Raw genomic sequence first — 14336 nt, 5'->3', positions numbered from 1 at the left:
TAATGTTATCATGACATGTTATACATACATATGATTGGACAAATGCACCCTTTGATGTGTTCAGTAAGCTTAGAGTAAGCCACACTGGGGAGGCCGGTTGGGATCTCTCCTCCAAGCAGGTCTGATCTGCTGGGGACAGTCCTACTAGTAACCCTCATTAAATGCTGCCTCAAATGATGCACAGATACAGCATCCAACAGAGTTATGCAGCAAACCATGGACATGCTGCTCAGCTCAATGTCCAGAATGGGTGATGTGCATACCAGTATTTGGTACTGCTTTGCTTCTTTTTCTGGCACCTAGAGGGGAGTTGGGGGTGTTCTGCTGGGGAAATGGTCTGCCTCTACACATCTCATCCACGCTGCCTAAGTGAAGGCCTTAGGCCCAGAGTATTCTCAGATAAACCAAGAACATACCAAACCCGGTGCCGTCAAGTTGATTCCGACTCATAGCGACCCTATAGGACAGAGTAGAACTGCCCCATAGAGATCCCAAGGAGCGCCTGGCGGATTCGAACTGCCAGCCCTTTGGCTAGCAGCCGTAGCACTTAACCACTAAGCCACCAGGGTTTCCAGTCTCAGATAAGGAGGCTGGGAATTGGGTCACCTTCTCTCTCCTGGTTTCTTCTCTTTATCAGAGAAGGGCTTCACCCTGTTTTGGGCACACAGTAACTTTCTCTGTTTCTTACATATGCATGGGCACCATATGGCACCTGGCCAACTACACTTCTATATCTGTTCCCAGCCGGGAGGGAACAGAATCGTGCTGCAGCACAAGAAGGAGAGGGTGCCAGATTATAAGAGCTGGCCTCCAGGGGTGAACTTAAGGGGAAACAGGCTTTGTGAGGCAAGATACGAGCACCCTTATGTGGTCCACTAGTTCACTACAGTTTGCTAAGTCAGATCCTTATGTAAGTCCCTGGCATGTAGCCGCTGTTGTCCACTACCACTACAAAACCTCTGCCCTCCCACTGCATGCAGATATGTGCTCTGGTCCTGCTGCTGCCCAGGGCTGGGCCTTTAAATCTCCTTAATAAAACTTCTTTGCTGCCACCCTGGAGTTGCCTGCCTCTTTCTTCAATCTTTCAGCACCTTCCATTTTTGGAGGCAAATTTCAGGTTACTGATCATGCCTGGGCAGTAGTTTTTTTTGTTTTTTTTTTTTTAATAATAAGTTTATTGAAATATAATTCATATAACAATAAAATTAACCCTCTTCAAAGTATAAGATGCAGTGGTTTTTAGTAGATTCACAAGGTTATGCAACCATCAACACTATCTAATTTTAGAATATCTTCATCATGCCAGAAGTACCACTACACCCATTAGCAGTCACTCCCCATTCTCCCCACTCCCGCCAACCCCTGGCAGTCACTAATCTACTTTCTGTCTCTATGGATTTGCCCTTTTGTGTTTGGTTTATTTCACTTAACATAATGTTTTCTAGGTCCATCCATGTCGTAGCATGTATAAGCACTTCTTTCCTTTTTTATGGCCTAATAATATTCCACTGTATAGATATATCACATTATATTTATCCATTTATTGGATTGTTTCTATTTCTTGGTTATTATGAATAGTGCTGCTATGACCACTCATGTACAAATTTTTGTATGGACATATGTTTTCAGTTTTCTTAGGGAATATGAATATATATATAGCAATAAAATTGCTGGGTCATCTGGTAACTCTGTTTAACATTTTGAGAAAACTGTCAAACCATTTTCCAAAGTCTCTGCACCATTTTCCCACCAGCAATATATGATGGTTCCAATTTTTCCACATCCTCACTTCCAACTTGTTACTGTCTTTTTTATTTTAGCTGCTCTAATGGATGCAAGGTGGTATCTCATTGTGATTTTTATTTGCATTTCCCTAATGACTAATGGGAAACCTTGGTGGCATAGTGGTTACGAGCTACAGCTGCTAACTAAAAGTCTGGCAGTTCGAATCCACCAGGCGCACCTTGGAAACCCTACGGGGCACTTCTACTCTGTCCTGTAGGGTCATTACAAGTTGGAATCAACTCAACAGCAACAGGTTTGGTTTTGGTTTAATGACTAATGATGTTGAGCATCTTTTCATGTGCTTATCGGCCATTTTTATGTCTTCTTTGGGGAAATATCTATTCAAATCCTTTGCCCATTTCTTAATTGGGTTGTCTTTTTACTTGAGTTGTAAGAGTTCTTCATGTATGCTAATATATATCATATATCAGATACATGATTTACAAATATTTTTCCCGTTCTGTTGTATGATGTGAATTGGTAAATTTTAATATTTGTAGTTTTTATAAATTTTTCTCTAAACTTTAATTTCCAAAATTGCTTCAGTATACCTGCCAAGTAGATCACAAGCCAGATAGCCATGAAGTGTTCACTTGGAGAAAAGTGAACACACATATTCTGTTTATCAGAAGCTACTTGTTCACAAAAATGTAGACTTCCCTGAGGTCAGCTAGGTGAGTCTCTTAGCCAGTGAAAGAATTTTTGTTTTGATAAAAGAGGAGAAGTCTACAGACCTAATTAGTTTGAATTTATTAAAGAAAAACATTGGAAAACCATTCCTGTGTTTTCAAACTGCTTGATTGGTTCATTCAAAAGCAGTTGGATTTCTGTTTAACCTGACCTTTTCCTTTTTCCTTTCTCCTTTTCTCTCTTCCTTTCTTTTCCTTCTCCCCCTTCCCACTCGTGTTTCTATTTTTTCAGATTGAAAATGGCTCAGGAATCAGTTAGCAAGTTGACTTCGGAGAAGAAAGTGGAGACGAAGAAAATCAATCCCACAGCTAGTCTGGTGAGATGGATTTTTCAACCTGATCTCAAGATTTTTAATTATTAGTGAGGTGCACCCAGGAGTGTCTGAATTTAAAGGAGTAAACTCAGAAGAATGACTGGTAGTATCTAGAGAATCTGGAGAGTATCCAGAATCTGGTAGTATATAAAATCTCATTTTCCCCACAGAGTAGGCTATGGTAAAAAGAAACATGTAGGAAAAAAAAGCAAAACAAAGCTTTGTGTTTTCTCTCTACAAACTCAGAAAAGGTCATTTCGAATCAACCAAATTTAGTCACTTTCCATTTCACATTCTTCTCCTCACCCTGTCCCATGATCTTTTTTATCTCAAAGCTCTTTTCTCCTGAAATGTTCATCTGAGTATTTTCACACTTATCTTTTCCTTTTCCTGTTAAAGAAAAGGGAAGAAGTTATCATCTTTCAATAGTTGGGGAAATTGAGATGCAGAAAGACACAGCCTACCTGGGGTCACTTGGCAATGGATAATAAAAGCTAGTACCAGAATCTGGGTTCCCTCGTGTCTGTACATGGGCTGGTTGGCCCTCCTAGCCTTGAGGGAAAATTGTTCTCCGAAGTCCAATTGTCAGGAAGAATCACAATGAATCTTCACATGTATGTCGCAACCAGCAGTCAGAATAACTTAATCATTAAGAGCCAACTGCCTGGGTTCAAATTCCAGCTCTGTCACTTACTAGTTGTAAAACCTTAGTGAAGTTACTTAGCTTCTTTGGGCCTCAGTTTCTCTTGGGTAGAGTTATTTTGAGTATTAACTGAGAAAAGACATGTAAAATGCCTAGCACTTAAGAGGAACTCAGTAAATGCTAAATATTTTTCTTATTATTACAAATTCTAGCAGTTTTGTTGACCCTGCAATGCAGAACAGCAATGAATGTTAAGTGGGAGTATCACTCACTCCCCTCACTTTGATTTTCAACCCTACCTTCCCTATGCCCTGATGTCCCACGACTAGTTATTTTATCCTTTTGTGTGACAAGTACTTTTTTGCAAGGTTCTTTAATTCCTTTGAAGATCTAAGTGGAGTGTAAGTTATAAAGCGAGATTATTTGACCATGGTGGCTCTAATAACAACCCTATCAACAGCTAAATGTATATTGCTTAAGGTTGATGGATGACAAATAAACCAAGAAGAAGCCAGGGCCATACAGTCTGGTCAGACAAAGGTGAGACTGGTGCACACACACCCTACCTGAATGGACACATCCATGGTGGCAACTCTGATTTTTATCGTCCTTCTTCGTTGGCCTCTACTCCTTCCCCCAGGCCCTTTACATAGACCCCTAACCTAACTTTTTATAGTCAAACTTCATCCCCCAAGGCAGAGCAAGTGGGGTCATCCCTGTAGACAAAGGGAGAATGCTGTGGCATTCTTTCATATGTTGACCTCCACTCTGAGCAAGTTCCTAGTTGTGATCCTCAGCTTGTTAGGACCTTTTATTTTGTTGTTTGTTTGTGTTGGTTGGTTGGTTGGCTGGTTGATTGGTTGGTTTTGGTGGAAGTTGGGAAGTGTTTGCAAACTGATTCCTAAATTTAAGTATACAAGTCCAGGATGGATGTTTAAAAAATCATTTTAAATTTATATCTAGGCCAATTTAGTAATTCATTGCAACATTATATCTCATAGATCAGAAGCAACTGAGGATGTAGTTCTCAAGGGACTTCTCTCTGCCTCTGTTCTTTCCCAAGGAATATACTTTTCCCTTTTCCTTTTATTTTTCTATTAGCGTTTCCCTAAGAGCAGGACACACTCATCCTTACCATGCTTAATATATTTACTTCTCTAGAGTCATAGAAACAGTGATGGTCTGTGTTTCTATATTGTATACTCATTTATTTTTACATCTTCCCAACAAACCTCCATCCTCTTCTTCTTCAGAAGACTGTCCCTGGGAAAGGAAGCTCAGAAAGAGCAGAGCAGAACATTCATAACAAAATGGGAACTTCTGCCCTTCCGCATACACTAAACCTGGTCATCTTTCATTTCATATGCTCTTTGTTCAGTTCTGCCAAGTTGATTGTATGCAGACGTGTTCAACTTGGAAATAGTGACTTTTCATATCTAGTCTCCATAGAAACTATTTCTTGAGCATACCCTAATTCCATCAGTGGGTGGGTAGGGCTTGGTCCCTGAATAACACTACCCATTTAGGGTCTTTGTCCCAAAAGAAGAGAACAGAATAAAGCAGCCCACCAGCTCTTGAGCTGACATGGTAAGGGTTGGTGTTCTGATGGGAAATAGTTGCTTGATCGACTGGTTGTTTTTTTTTTCATGCTTGTTTGCTTGCTTGGAAAATAAGGTTGATAGGTTGGGAGGGCAGATAACCAAGGGTTTAGGGAAAGGATAGAGATATTCTCATCTCTAGGGTGTTTGGCACAACTCTACTCACCATTCTAGACTATATGCTTGTCCGAATTTGTGAGAGATGAAAAATTAGAGAATTGATAATAAACTCTTGTTTTTTCTTAAATAACAGAAAGAAAGACTGCGTCAGAAGGAAGCTAGTGTGACCACCAACTAAAGCAGAGATTCATGAAGTGCTGACAGTGGGGATGTAGTTGCTCGCATGATCCTTTGCAACAACAGTGGCACGGGAGTGCTTGAAAGATTGTCACTAAATGTTTGTTTTGTTCATCTCTTTCTGAAGTCATCTGAGGAGAGCACCCTGTGCCTTCTTAAAGAAGTTCCTTATTAAGCCATAGGAACAATGAAAAGCTATTTAAGGGGACATTGCAGTAGTATTTAATATTTGTTTCTTGGAGAAGTCCAAAATCTACTCCGGTATAAGAGCTGAGAAAATATCAAGGTTTTTCAAATTTTTGAAGAAGTTGAGACATCAACCTCTCTAACCCAAGCTTGATATATGTAAACTTGTCACAAAAGAAGAGAAGGACCCTTTATAACAATTGGTTTGTGATATTTCAAGCCTCAGATTTTTACACATTGCTGTTTTGATTATTAGTCTTAATTTTTATCTTAATTTTGTTGCAGCAAATCCTGAATGATCTTTTTCACTAAAAAAAAAGATGAAATTTTACCAAAACTATTTCTTAAGAAGTCTAAGTCAGTGTATTTTGCAGACTAGAGAAGTATTTTGTTCATGTAATGGGTTTTTTTAATGGAAGGGAGAGAAAATGGAATTGAGGGAGAAATAGCCATATACTTCATCTCAAAGAATGAGTTATGATACAGGGAGTGGACATCAGCCAATGAATGAGGCTCATTGTTTTTATTTATGCCGGTGTAATGTGGTATTCTGGACCAGCAGGGATTCTGCGCCCCAACTCCCAGGAGAAATGGTGACACCTGAGCCAGGACAGCCATGGGGTCAGTGCACCTGCTGGACGAGATACCCAGTGATAGAAGCACCTTTTACATTTCAGGCCAGTTGTGAATGGGTAATGCCTTGTTGACGTACAGCTCATCTCCACACACATCCTATTCTGTGACTGTGTGGCTGGACCCCTCCCTCCACACCCAGGAGGCAGTTTCCAGACAGGAGAACAAATGCTACTCAAAGTCTTCGATAATGACCTTGGCCGATTGACATGTGAAGTAGGGTGATGCAGAGGTCTTTGATGTTGAAAAAAATAAGTTCAGGAAAAAAAGTTCATTACATCAAAATGAAAAGAAGGTGATTACTTTAATATTAAACTTTGCGTAGAATGTTTTACATGGACAGATGTTCCTGGCCCTGGAACCTATATAACCACTGCCTCTTGAGTCACAGAGAGTAACCACCTTTGACAGCTCCTCTGACATGTTCCTCCTTAAACAAGTACCACCCTTTGAATCTGTCTTGTCAGGGAGGAAAAAAGAGGACTGAGTGTGAATTGAGAACAAGTTCAAAGGCTGTCATTTCTAGGCCTTGAAGGGAGAGGGGTCCAAGCTTTCTCCTCCAATTGGTGGAGGACAGGCTAGAGATGAGCAAGGACCTTGACTCTCCTCCCAACCCCACTGCCGCATGTAGCCTTCCCTTTGCCCCAGCATCTTTTCAGAGCCTATTAACTTACCAGGTGCTTCCCCAGGATATGCCTGCTAGTCATCAGCCCCCTCAGGGATCACTATAATAGACTCAACAAATCAGAACAGCACTGTGTTCTAATCTAATGAAATTCTCCAGAATGAAGAGTGCACAATCAGGATGAAATCACATCCCAGAAGCCATATTCATGCAGGTGCTAACGCCTTCTCCAGCAGTTCAAAAGAACGGAATATGATGACATGTTGGTTTTTATTACTATTCTTCAAAATAACGAGAAGAGAAAAGCAAGATAGAAAAATTGGTATAGAACTTCCGTGGTGAAAAAGGCTTGACGTTGCTTCCAAGTGAGAAGATTTTCATATTGCTTTCTTATGTGGTTTCTCTTTATTTTCACTTAACTGTGAAGAAAGCCAAGGGAAAACATCGATTTAAAACAAATTCCACTTAGAGCCATCCTGTGCTTCATGACGTTCCTTCTAGTGTTATCATGCAGAAGAAAAGTACCAGATCCTACCCATGCCATGGAAATCAACTCTGAGTTCAATGAGATGGGTATAAGTCTAGGTCCTTATGGGTCTCTATAAAGACCCATAAGGACCTAGACCCATACGGGAGAGAGCAGCAGGAGGTTTTCAGTGGAATCACTGTGATCCACTCAGGTTTCTTAAATAAGATGTTCACAAGTAAACCATTGAAGGTAAGCAGGCATATTACCTTGGCCGTATAACCCTGCAAGGACATGCTCTCAGGGAACCAATGCTGAAAAATAAGGAGTGGAAACATTTAATTTGAAAGTTAGACAAATGCAACCCAAGTTGGATTTCATCCTAGTTGACAGAGTAGAAGTTGGCAGTATAATGCCTATTTTTAAGGAACCTACCTCTGTCAGGGAAGCCTGGTGGCTTTGTAACACTAGTCCAATATAGCAAAGAGTGTTAGGGCTTTAAGACACCATCGAACCATGCAGTAGATTTCTGTGATGCCTCGCCCAACTGCACAGGTGCACTGCATAGTTGACACAGCCTTCATGTCAAACTTAAGTTGGTGCTCAGTAAAGGTTTGCAAGAGTCTTTTCAAGGTGGGCCATCTAAAACAATTTGGAGCCCTTTAAAATGATCCTTCTAAAATGCAGTTGGGTTGTGTTAAATACAAGAGGTGTCTCTGCACTTTTCATGGAAAGGAGGTGGTTGGGAGATGATTTCAGAGCGTGAGCATTTCAAGCAAGTGGGGTTTAAGTGGCTGCCTCTGGGCACAACCCTCCCTGAACTAGAAAGCAGGGTGGCCAGGATTGCTACCTGTGTTTAACCAGACACACCTGACTTACTACTAGTACGACTGTAATAAACTATAACTTAAGCACATCTTGATCTCTTCCTGTCCAGGAGTCATTAAATCTGAGGGTAGAATTGGATAGTAATTCATATTCTTGTAGGAGCAATTGGCAGTAATCATCAAGCATGTGGATATTTTACATATTAGCGCTGAAGCATTGAGATATTCAAACATATTGGGTAGAAATCATCAGTCCCAGGAGGTGTCAAAGCTCAGGTTAGAAGGAGGTATGCTGTATGGCTTTTAATCTAAGAAGAGGCAGTTTATCATAAAAATAAAAAAGGAGAAGTGTGGCCAAGCAGAAATGGAAGTGGATGATGATGATGGAAGGCCCAGAGGTCACACACCGTGGCCCGCTGTCAAACAGCTGCCTTTTGAATCCTTGAGATTATGTCTCTGATGTCTCTTCAGATGTTTCCTGAAACTACTTAGGAACTCGGGAGAGAGAATTTCTGAAATCTAGGAAGCAGAATAAGGAACCTCATGGTGCTATTACATCTTTAAATGGTCTAGCCGAAACAAATTGCCAACATGGTTGAGGAGTTGAATGTCAGATTGGGTGCTGATCTTTTTTTTTTTCCCCCAGTATGGATAATACAAGCTGCAAGCCTGCCAAGCCCCTCCTTTGTCCAGAAGCTCCATAAAGAAGGGCATTTCTTAAACAAAAAGCTTATGGGCTCCTGATGGGGAAACTGGAACTGATGGAAGGAATAAAACTCTAGTAGTCTTGGACAGTTCAGCCAGATAGAGAAGCAATCAGTCAATAGGTTCTTCCAAGGACCACAGTCAGATGTAGCAGAAAAACTCTAATGTATTTTTAGTAAAGTGTTGCCCACTGGCCTGTGATTGCATGTCTCTCTACTATGAAATCCAGCATTGTAGAAGTCCTAACTAAGCACATAAGGATTTGAACAGCTGTGATGGCTGATGGACATGAACAAAGTCAGAGCTGTCTACTGCCCACCTGAGACTTCACCCTGAACCAGTCATCTTTTAGAGTGTGGATCTGAAAGAGCCAAGGATTGACCTGAATAGTTTACTTTTGAAAAAGTAACTACAAGAAGATCGAATAAAGAAATGAACTTTTGTTCATGTCCGCTATTTTGTCCTCAAATAGAAATCTGCAACAAAAGTGAGACAAGTCTATGTGGACAGATTGTTAGGATTAAAAGAGAACAGAGAATTTTTAGCATTTCCAAACTGCAGATAGCTTGTTGGATATCTTTCTGTTTTTAATCTGTTTTTTTCTATAGCGAGAAACAATCCAGCCACTTGGAAACTTCTCTTATTATTTGTGCAGCAGTGGCTTAAAGGAAAGCACCTGCAGAAACAGGCCTCAACAGATCTTTTTCCTTTAGATTTTACATAACAGTATTTATAACTCCGTTAGCAATTTAATCCAGTTACAACCAGGCTCGGTTGCAGAGTTGTGCGTGACTGAGAGGCCCATTTTGGTCATTTCTGCACACCCTGTCAGCTGTTGACACCTTGTTAAAGACACTGAATTTTAGTTCCATAATTCGTTTCTCCTCCCAAGGAGTTGGGCAATCTACCAAGCTCTCTCAGATCAACACTTTGCTAGGAAAGTAGTAAATTTAAGAGAGTTCTAACATGTCAGACTTGAAGCCAATTCGGTAGTCTTGTTTGTTCCAAGACTCTTAACACTGTGATATAAATTTAGCATTTGGGAAATTTGCATAGTTAACTTATTTGGAAGCATGAAGATATTAAAATGGCGTTAGCTGACTCTGTCTCATAACTCACCACGCAGGTACCAAGGAAGAAATTAGGGAGGCAAAGCAAGCCTTACTCACCAAGTCATCTGTCCTCAACTGGAGCTTATGGCACTCATTTCCCTCTCTACCCTCAGCCCTCTCCCAACTACCCTGGTGGTAAAGGTAGCATACAGGACATTGTCCTCCTCATTCTTCCATTCCATGACATGGTGGTTCACTTCAGTAAAGAGCTCAAATGAACTCCAGACTTTATTCCACCTTACATCTTTGAAGTACTTGTTAGTGAATATCTTCTCCAATCTAAGACCTTGGGCATGCTGACTTAATCTCAATGTTTTTTTATATGGAAGTGATGGATAAAGCCATCAATTTATTCTTCTACACTTCATGTACGTTCATATAATTTTCTCTTTTTAATCTTCTCTTAAATAGGCTAAGAAACTCCAGTATGTCTCCTTTTCCATAGACTGATCAAAATAGTTCATGGACTTTTTTTTTTTTCCTTGCTTTTTTGTGAAACTTGACAGCATTGTGCTAGCAAAATGCAAATGAAGCCGTCACTTCCAGCTTCCAAATTTGGAGATTCACCTCCAAATAATTTGGCATCCTTCGTGGAGTAAACAGCATCCTACCACTCTTAGGCTGCCAACTAGGCTGAACAGCTCTCTATATTCTATCTGTGCAGATACCAATGGCCTCTCTCTTTGAAGCTGTAAAAATGTGTGAAAAGAAAATTGACATTTCTCTTCATGTGTAGTATGAGCTTTCAGTGCATTATCTTAGCAGATCAAGAAAGGAACGAAATGTTTTCAGGTGAAGTCAATGTCTCTGGCAAAGTCGTACCTACTTTTCTTCATGGTTCTCTTCTAGGTCCTTCCATCCTCATCTTGTGAATCAAATGTATTCTTGATTGTTCAGCTAGGTCAGCTTCCCAGGTCCACCTTTCCAACATGAAAGGCAAATCCCACGGGCCACTGAGTATACGGAGAGATTGCTGTCTACCTCGCCATGACATGGACAATGGATGTGTTCAGGAATGAACAACTCCCTGGGAAGTCTTGGAATGGATTTTGAATTCCAAAACTCTTTCTGTTAGCTGTATAAAAGAGGTATATAGCATACAAAAATACTACTCTTCCAAATAAGGGACTAGAAGTGGATTCAAAATCTTTACATTTTAGATAAGTTGGAGTGAACTATAAATAGCTCATTTTTTTCCCTTCTTGGCAACGTATCCCTTCCTGTAATCTTATTTCTTCAGATCTGATCACCAAGGCATAAAGAAGGCAGCCTCAGCTCCACTGAGCTTTTACTCTGCATAACCCAAAGATGTCCATTTCCTTTGGAAACATATCCATGGGTGGGGGAGGGGTCTAGTATCATTTCTCCTGTCTGCCCAGGGTGACACAAATAGGATTTTTTTTTTTGGGGGCGGGGGGTGTCTACCAAAGGGACTATTTTAAATCATTAATTTTATAATCCTGTAATTATACAGAATCCCAAGATATAAATAATGTGACTTTCCTGTCAGTTGACTGGATGTGTAATCTTCAAATTTATAAGCATTAAGAAAAAAGGACTTCCCTCTAGAGAAACAATCTAAGATGTTCCTCAAAAGGCAGAAACTTTTACAACTTGTAAACTTTTTAAATTTTAAACTTGAATAATTTTTAAGACTCTGTGGAGAAAACATGTCATTGATTAATCATAACCTTTTCCTTTTATTGAGTTTTAATTTAAACAAGCATGGGAAGCAAGGTACCCCTGGACTTTGATTTAGGGAATTGTGCTTTGGCCTGGAAAACAAGCACTGGTCTGCATGCCCAGAACCTACGTGAAATCAGTCAGCATGCTAATACTAATTAGGCCCAAGAGAAATGTAAATTATTTCAAGTCCTTCAGGGTTTAACTTCCTTAGCAACACCTTAGACACTGATTACTGACTGCATTTGAGCCATGCAGTTGTTTGTCTCCACTTGGCCTTGTGAGATTGCAAGCAATGGGCTGATGGAGAAAAACAGGAGATGGGGGAGAAGGAAAATCTGGACAAGTGCACGTTTGCTGATGTGGCACATTGTTGGAGAGCTGGTGATTTTCTGCCATGGGGTATGTTGGCAGGGTTTCAATGGAAACTCAAGGAATCTGTATTAAGCAAATGGGGGTGCCCCGTATCTTGTATTGGCCAGTGCCAGACAACATGCTGAAAAGGCAGGTACCCTAATGAGACTGGCCTGTTCTTGGCTTAATGATACTATTCAACTTTGGATTCATTCCCATGGGAATGGTTGCTCGTGGCCTTCCTGTTTGCCTTTCCAAAAGCCATGTGGGCATCTGGCTTCATTTCCATTTTCTCCTTTCAGTATTTCTCCTCCAGCTCCCCTTCCTTCACACCACACAGCCATTCTTCCTTTACCCGTACAGCTTCTCCAGGACCTAGCGTTTTCACCTCTCTCCATCATAGAGAACCAAATGTCTCCCTTTGTCCCGACTCCATTCTTTCACACCTTCTGCTCCATCCCTCAGCCCTTTGGATAGGGAGCACTGCTGTCACCAACGAGCCCACGTAAGACACTGCTGTGAGTGCCTCTGTTAATATCAGTACCATCTCATCACTTAGCCAAAGAGGGGAAAATCCAAAAAGGAGATGGGAAATGCGTTTCCTTTTTATTGTACTTTATTTTAAGGAGGTTGAGGGGAGGGTTGTTCTAGTCCTTCTCAGTTTCTAACAGATTTTACTTCAAAACTGTCTAATGAGAAGTCATTCTTATGATAAATTATTAACCAGTCCTGGTCACCATCTATGGTGCATAAGGCTAAATTTTTTGAATCTCAAATGGCTTCCTATGTTGCTGGACAAATGGACTTAATTCTGTGCAAACTTTTTGAATCATAAGGATTTTTTTTAATCACCACTCTATTGTTACCACCACTCCTGATTCAAGCATCTACCCCAGACCTGACTCAGGATGTTGACACCGTGTAGTTATTTTCAGATTAACAGTAACTGTTGCACTCTTTAAAGTACTTAGAAAGTGTAAGCTTGTCCTACATAGTCAACCCTTTGACCTGTTGGCTTTGCTGTTTCATTAAGTATGAGAACAATATGTAGATGTAATCATAAAGAATTAGAAGCAGTAATGTAGACAGTTTGAGAAAGGAGAAGGCAAGAAGGATGAAACCTTGCTTTCATGCTCTTGGATATTCTGAAATGTAATAAGCTAATTGGATTCAGGTATTTTTTTTCCCTTTAAATTTTTAAAAATATGTATTTCTAATTTGCATATTTAATTTTTATCAAAGCTGAGGCATGCTCATGAGTTGAATTTGTAAATGTCATTTGCAACGAAATGAGGTATTTATTTTTAAAAAGAAAGGGTGAAAGAACCAAAATCGATTTGTACATAATGAAAACTATTTGTGTACATATGCCATTTTTTCCTCCTCGGCACTACTGGTCATGTCAAGTGTATTTTTGTACATAATATATGTTGGTTAAATAATGTAGATTGTCTATTCAAAGAATTCTATCTCTGTCATAGACTATATCCTAATCTGTTGATACCTCTGTTAATTCGTTTTAAGAGATAGAACTATATTTTTTGGAATTTGCAGAGAATTGCATTCATGGCTTCCAATTGTAAGTATGCTAAGGGTATTTTAATAAATCTTGGTTTCATGTCTATCTGGCATGCAATGCAGATTTGTTCTCAAGAAGCATCTCTTTGCATTTAAAATAATATCCCAGCAATAATACTCCGAGTATGGAGATTACCAGTCATTTCTAACGTGCATTATTGATCAGGTACATTACTGCTGCTAAACTCTGGGAGCTGGGTGTAAGTAAGTTCATCATTCATATTTATCTTCTGTCCACACTGCTGACAGCGGGCAGTCTGGCTGTGCATTGAAGGCTAACCACAAACAGACAAACCCAGCCAGGCACTGTCTCAGCTAGGCTGACCCAAAAGCAACCACTGCCTGAACATAAAGTGCCCAAGGAGCAACACAGGGATTGGGGACATGGAGTTACAGGTTGGGAAAACATAAAATAGGGAAACATAACAGAAGTATAATTGTATGTGTTCTGGCATAAAATACAAGGTACAAATTCTTTTTGAGAGATGATTTGAAGCATGTGGGTATTTTATGAACAAAAAACAAACATTTTAAGCAAAATGCTCTTCTCTGTAAATACAAGTGTGGTGTGTGTGTGTGTGTTTTGGTTCATTTGTTCAGTGTTCCTGAAAGCCAGGCCTTGTTGAGTTCTGAGATGTTTACTGACGTATGTCCCAATGTGTGTGTGTGTGTGTTTTAATGAACAGTTTTTATCTGGAGGAGACTTTTCATCACCTGGAGATCTTTTAAATCACAGAGTCATAGAGCTGCAGAAATCTTCAGACGTTGGAGACAACAATTTCCTTGTCTTACAGTAAAAACAACTGAAGTTCAACGCCTAAGGAACTTGCTGAAAGACACA

At 40.1% G+C, this 14336-nt stretch overlaps 1 protein-coding gene across 1 annotated transcript in view; it reads left to right on the top strand.

Annotated features, from left to right (window-relative positions):
* LOC100656530 (formin-1) overlaps positions 1-13524 on the top strand; it is a 381454-nt gene extending 367930 nt beyond the window's left edge. The window contains exons 16-17 of the mRNA XM_003418636.4: positions 2707-2791; positions 5283-13524. Coding sequence (XP_003418684.1) covers positions 2707-2791; positions 5283-5327 — 130 coding nt within the window. The 3' untranslated portion in view covers positions 5328-13524. The remainder of the gene's footprint in view (positions 1-2706; positions 2792-5282) is intronic.
* The last annotated feature ends 812 nt before the right edge of the window (positions 13525-14336 follow it).

Source organism: Loxodonta africana, chromosome 10 (assembly GCF_030014295.1).
Source record: "Loxodonta africana isolate mLoxAfr1 chromosome 10, mLoxAfr1.hap2, whole genome shotgun sequence".
NCBI classification, from domain to species: Eukaryota; Metazoa; Chordata; class Mammalia; order Proboscidea; family Elephantidae; genus Loxodonta; species Loxodonta africana.
This window is presented reverse-complemented; position numbering and strand designations above follow the sequence as displayed.